At 39.9% G+C, this 5,844-nt stretch overlaps 1 protein-coding gene across 1 annotated transcript; it reads right to left on the reverse strand.

Moving 5' to 3' along the window:
• Positions 1–2,804: 2,804 nt before the first annotated feature.
• Positions 2,805–4,160, reverse strand: LOC115924796 (spidroin-1-like). The gene has a single exon (XM_030987627.1). The coding sequence runs from the start codon at positions 4,158–4,160 to the stop codon at positions 2,805–2,807; it is 1,356 nt and encodes a 451-aa protein (XP_030843487.1).
• Positions 4,161–5,844: the final 1,684 nt, after the last annotated feature.

Genomic DNA, 5,844 nt, shown 5'->3' on the forward strand with positions numbered 1-5,844 from the left:
AAAGAACTGAAAAGGGGGATCAGAGAAATAATCGGAAGAGAAGAATGAAAAGAAAGATTGGGTATTGAAAGGATAGAAGAAAAAGAGGAAAGGAGATAAGGAAGGAAATGGAAAAGAGAAAATAGGACAAAGAGCACGAGAAGAGACGAGAGTAATTAAGGATAAGGGAAACAAAGGTCTTATACACATACATGTATATCATTAATTCAGTTTATGAATATTAATGCAGGAGCGTCTTATTGGTCCACATATCGGTCATAATTAGTTTGAAATTATTTTATCTGATTGTCCCAATAAGCATACATTGTGGACGAATACTATTATATACTTAGAAAGACAGAAGTACTCCTGGAGTGATTGCGTAGAATGGAAAATGGAAATGAATGACATGGTTCACATTAATGTGTTCTATCCCCATTGCCCAATATTCAGTTGGAAAGGACACGTGACGAAACATATGTATGACTTATTTGATCAGGTTAATCCTTGATGACATTTAAAAACTGAATTACATGTAAATGTACCTATAATGTAAACATAAATGTCTTTGTGAAGCGCCTCAATATGAAGATTTCATTCACTTGTTAAAAATAAATGTAGCTGAATAGTCAGAATTCAATGGCATACATTAGCTGTTGCTAGGTAGGACAAACATTATGCCTTACCTTACCTAAAAACACGTAATATATGCAATTTACATTCTGACTACTGAAATACAATTATTCATAGCAGTTGAATGAAATAATTCGCATCGAGACACGCAAGTATAAATTTGGCTACATTACGAAAATGGCCTATTGCAAAAGACATTAACAATGTACAAAACTGATTTTAAAGACTTATATTTTGCGAAATTTTACATTCCTATAATTTATATGCTGAAAATTGTGATAATGGACCAATTAATAGTTCAAATATATAGCAATTATATGTTCAGGGGTGTGTGAACTCTACATTTGTATTTTGGATATTCAAAATATGCAGTCCTACATTTTTCAAAAAGGATTTGTAGACAGCTATATGAAATTGACTTCGAAAAATTAAAACTGTATTTTCCACTGCCCATTTCTAAGGTGGTACTTTCCAAAGCTACACCATAGCCTTAAAGCCATCTGCCAATGCATCATTTCAAGCTTGTATATACCAGTAACCCATATATAGCATTAAATCACTTTTGCATTACTTGTTTGTGTTTGATTATTGCTCAATCTAAACACCCCAAGGGTTTCAATTGTTAAAAATATTGTTTTTGTAGTGTTTTTAAATATATCGAGGGGTCAGTGACACTAAGACGTAACTCCATTTTTGCCATTTTTAGAAAAAGTTGTTTAAAAATAGTGGTCCACTTGGGCCATAAGGAGTTAAGTCTATGTTTCACTAGCCATTGACTTCAATGGAGATGTTGGGTAGAGTGAAGTCTTTGTGTTTCTTGGAAAGCCTATTCTAGTTGTGTCCCTTCAGCCTGTGCTACTGGTCAGTTATTTTAAACAAATACAAACAAATAATAAATAATAATCCATTTCCCTACAAAATTGATGATAAGCAAAAAGTATATTAACTGCTTACATTTTCTGTCATATCCTTTATTTCACAGTCAAAATCCACGCTGGTCCGGACGCTATGGACGTGTCCGATTCAGACTAAGGACCAGTAAGTTGACTCAATCAACACTCTGAGAAATAGATATACACTGTATGAAACCATGATATATCTTCAGTTTTAACACTGATAGTATCAGCACGGATTGCCAAGGGTATTGATTTCTATTTACTTAGGAATCTATATGCAACTAAAATCACACTATGTGTGTATTTAAAGGTAATTTGGAGCTTAATTTTTAGGTTGTGAAGGGATTTGACTTAAGAATTATCTTATGATTTCTTTTTTGCCACGATCATAAAGATCTCATAGAAATCCTGTGGTGATTATTCTTTGATAATGATGCCATCTATGAACTTTGATGTTGCTATTTTCAATACTAAACATTCATGATTTGTTCTCAACATTTTCAGAAATGTTTTTTTCTGTCATTTAGACCTACTGATAAACAATTTATTTACTTCAATAATCATGTGAAATGTTAAAGACTACAAATGTCGTGGAGGAACAAAATCCATTTGACTTGATAAACAGAAATAATATTGTTTTAAATAAAATATTTTCTTCTTTTCTCCTCCAGGCAAACGTAAAATGAGAGCAATTCAAGTACGAGGACATCAATTCATCAACAACCTTCCAAACAAGAACGCCCGCCTTTCATACAGGTACAACTATTATTTTTCCGACACCCCATGATCTTGTGGATTTCCATGTATAACAGTTACCATTATATATCCTTGTACTTGAATTGCTCTTTTTTTACGTGGATTTTGAAATGTTGCTTCCCATGGCAAGAGGTTCGTTGTTGACAAAGTAAATGTATAGATGGTTGATATGGAATTCCACAATACCACTTCCTTGTTCCGCCATGCCAAGTTCTTTTCCCCCATGCCACGTTCTTTTCCCCCAATGCCACATTCTTTTCCCCCAATGCCACATTCTTTTCCTCCAATGCCACTTCCTTGCTCCCCAATGCCACGTTCTTTTCCTCCAATGCCACTTCCTTTTCCACCAATGCCACTTCCTTGCTCCCCAATGCCACGTTCTTTTCCTCCAATGCCACTTCCTTGCTCCCCAATGCCACGTTCTTTTCCTCCAGTGCCACGTTCTTGCTCCCCAATGGCATGTTCTTGCTCCCCAATGCCGTTCTTTTCCCCCAGTGCCACTTTCTTGCTCCCCAATGCCACGTTCTTTGCTCCCCAATGTCACGTTCTTTTCCTCAAATGCCACTTCCTTGCTCCCCAATGCCACATTCTTTTCCTCCAATGCCACTTCCTTGCTCCCCAAATGCCACGTTCTTTTCCTCCAATGCCACTTCCTTGCTCCCCAATGCCACGTTCTTTTCCTCCAATGCCACGTTCTTGCTCCCCAATGCCACATTCTTTTCCTCCAATGCCACGTTCTTTTCCCCCAATGCCACTTCCTTGATCCCCAATGCCACGTTCTTTTCCTCCAATGCCACGTTCTTGCTCCCCAATGCCACATTCTTTTCCTCCAATGCCACGTTCTTTTCCTCCAATGCCACTCTCTTGCTCCCCAATGCCACGTTCTTTTCCTCCAATGCCACGTTCTTGCTCCCCAATGCCACATTCTTTTCCTCCAATGCCACATTCTTTTCCCCCAATGCCACATTCTTTTCCCCCAATGCCACATTCTTTTCCTCCAATGCCACTTCCTTGATCCCCAATGCCACATTCTTTTCCTCCAATGCCACTTCCTTGATCCCCAATGCCACGTTCTTTCCCCCCAATGCCACGTTCTTGCTCCCCAATGCCACGTTCTTTTCCTCCAATGCCACTTCCTTGCTCACCAATGCCATGTCCTTGCTCCCCAATGGCACGTTCTTTTCGCCCAATGCCACTTCCTTGCTCCCCAATGCCACGTTCTTGCTCCCCAATGCCACGTTCTATTCCCCCAATGCCACTTCCTTGCACCCTAATGCCACGTTCTTTTTCCCCAATGCCACGTTCTTGCCCCCCAATGCCACTTCCTTGCTCCCCAATGCCAAGTTCATTTCCCCCAATGCCACTTCCTTGCTCCCCAATGCCACTTCCTTGCTCCCCAATGCCACGTTCTTGCTCCCCCATGCCACGTTCTTGCTCCCCCATGGCACGTTCTTTTCCCCCCAATGCCACTTCCTTGCTCCCCAATGCCACGTTCTTGCTCCCCCATGCCACGTTCTTGCTCCCCCATGGCACGTTCTTTTCCCCCATGCCACGTTCTTGCTCCCCAATGCCACTTCCTTGCTCCCCAATGCCACTTCCTTGCTCCCCAATGCCTCTTCCTTGCTCCCCAATGCCACGTTCTTGCTCCCCAATGCGACGTTCTTTTCCCCCAATGCGACGTTCTTTTCCCCCAATGCCACGTTCTTGCTCCCCAATGCCACGTTCTTCCCCCCCCCCCCCAATGCCACTTCCTTGCTGCCCAATGCCACTTCCTTGCTGCCCAATGCCACGTTCTTTTCCCCAAATGCCACGTTCTTGCTCCCTAATGCCACGTTCTTGCTCCCCCAATGCCACGTTCTTTTCCCCCAATGCCACTTCCTTGCTCCCCAATGCCATGTTCTTGCTCCCCAATGCCACGTCCTTGCTCCCCAATGCCACGTTCTTTTCCCCCAATGCCACTTGTCACCTCCTTATATGTATACATGGTGTGGCTTCCTTGTTCTTTAATGCCACTTGTCTCCTCCTTATATGTATACATGACGTGGCTTCCTTGTTTTTCAATGCCACTTGTCACCTCCTTATATGTATACATGACGTGGCTTCCTTGTTTTTCAATGCCACTTGTCTCCTCCTTATATGTATACATGGCGTGGCTTCCTTGTTTTTCAATGCCACTTGTCTCCTCCTTATATTTATACATGACGTGGCTTCCTTGTTTTTCAATGCCACTTGTCTCCTCCTTATATGTATACATGATGTGGCTGCCCTTTTTTCAATGCCACTTGTCTCCTCCTTATATGTATACATGACGTGGCTTCCTTGTTTTTCAATGCCACTTGTCTCCTCCTTATATGTATACATGACGTGGCTTCCTTGTTTTTCAATGCCACTTGTCACCTCGTTATTCCACAAACACAAATTACATCCCCACATATTATTCACAATTATACAAATATAAACATGATATGGCTTTCTTGTTCTTCAAAGCCACTTGTCTCCCCCTTTTTCCATATGTACACATGGTGTGGCTTCTTCGTTCCACAACGCCACTTGTCTTCTCCTTTTTCCACAAACACACGTTACATGCATCCCCACGTTATTCGCAATTATACAATTGATGTGGCTAAAAAATTGCCATTACATGTTGCAAAGTACTACATTGATCTCCAATGTTCTCGGTTCTAAAGATAAAATTAGTAACAGTTCAGATTCCAGATTCTTATCATGATGATGGTACTGAAATGTGGAGCGAGTGAGCTATAAATCTTGCTCCTCCATTTTTCTGGCAGCAAAAACAGACATCTAGTTTGATCATCAATATAATATGTTATGAATGTATAAACTGTTAGAAAGTGAGTAGTTGAAGAGAGTTCACTTAAAAATAAAATTATAAGACCTGCGCTGTCTTACTTTAAATAGTCAATCATGCCATTTCAAAACCTCATATATTCTTTTCATGACATGGTGCAGCTCTAAAATATTCTGCAATTCTATTTTTTTTCTTAACTACCGACAACTAAACAAATAAAACAATGATTAGCAATAAGCTGGAGTTGGTAAATAACCCTAGCACAGATAATCTCCAAAAAGGCAAACAGAAGGTTGTTTTGTAGGATAATGTTAAGGGATAGTACTTTCACTATGAAAATGCACAAATGTAACAGGTATACTGCTACACATCCAGTCATCAGAACCAAGTATGATCATCTAATAGAAAAACAGTTTAAAAAAATGCTACAGGGGGTGGGCAGGTGTATTTGACCTGGTACAAATTAAATCAAATCTTTTGACCTTTTGGTATTGCTGACTAGACTATTCAAAGTTAAGACAAGTACTTCGAGAATACTAATAAAAAATTTGTTTTAGTTTGCAAAAAATACTTAACTATACTTAACCATTCTCCACCGAAACAGTACTTTGGATTTCTCAAAAAACTAAACCGCATGACTTTGCATTTCTCTGGTTTGGGCTTCATATCATTCACATTACACCATTCACTCAGCGCATCGATGTGGGTTTGCAGGGAACTTTCTTTCTGAAATGTTCTCCAATTCTAAAAATAAACATTAAAATGATTCTT

Source organism: Strongylocentrotus purpuratus, unplaced genomic scaffold (genome assembly GCF_000002235.5).
Source record: "Strongylocentrotus purpuratus isolate Spur 01 unplaced genomic scaffold, Spur_5.0 spur5_scaffold_16, whole genome shotgun sequence".
Taxonomy (NCBI): Eukaryota; Metazoa; Echinodermata; class Echinoidea; order Camarodonta; family Strongylocentrotidae; genus Strongylocentrotus; species Strongylocentrotus purpuratus.

What these genes read in the sequence shown, in the direction of transcription:
- LOC115924796 (XM_030987627.1), bottom strand. Translation starts at nt 4,160, where the DNA reads ATGGCATTGGGGAGCAAGGAAGTGGCATTGGGGGAAAAGAACGTGGCA.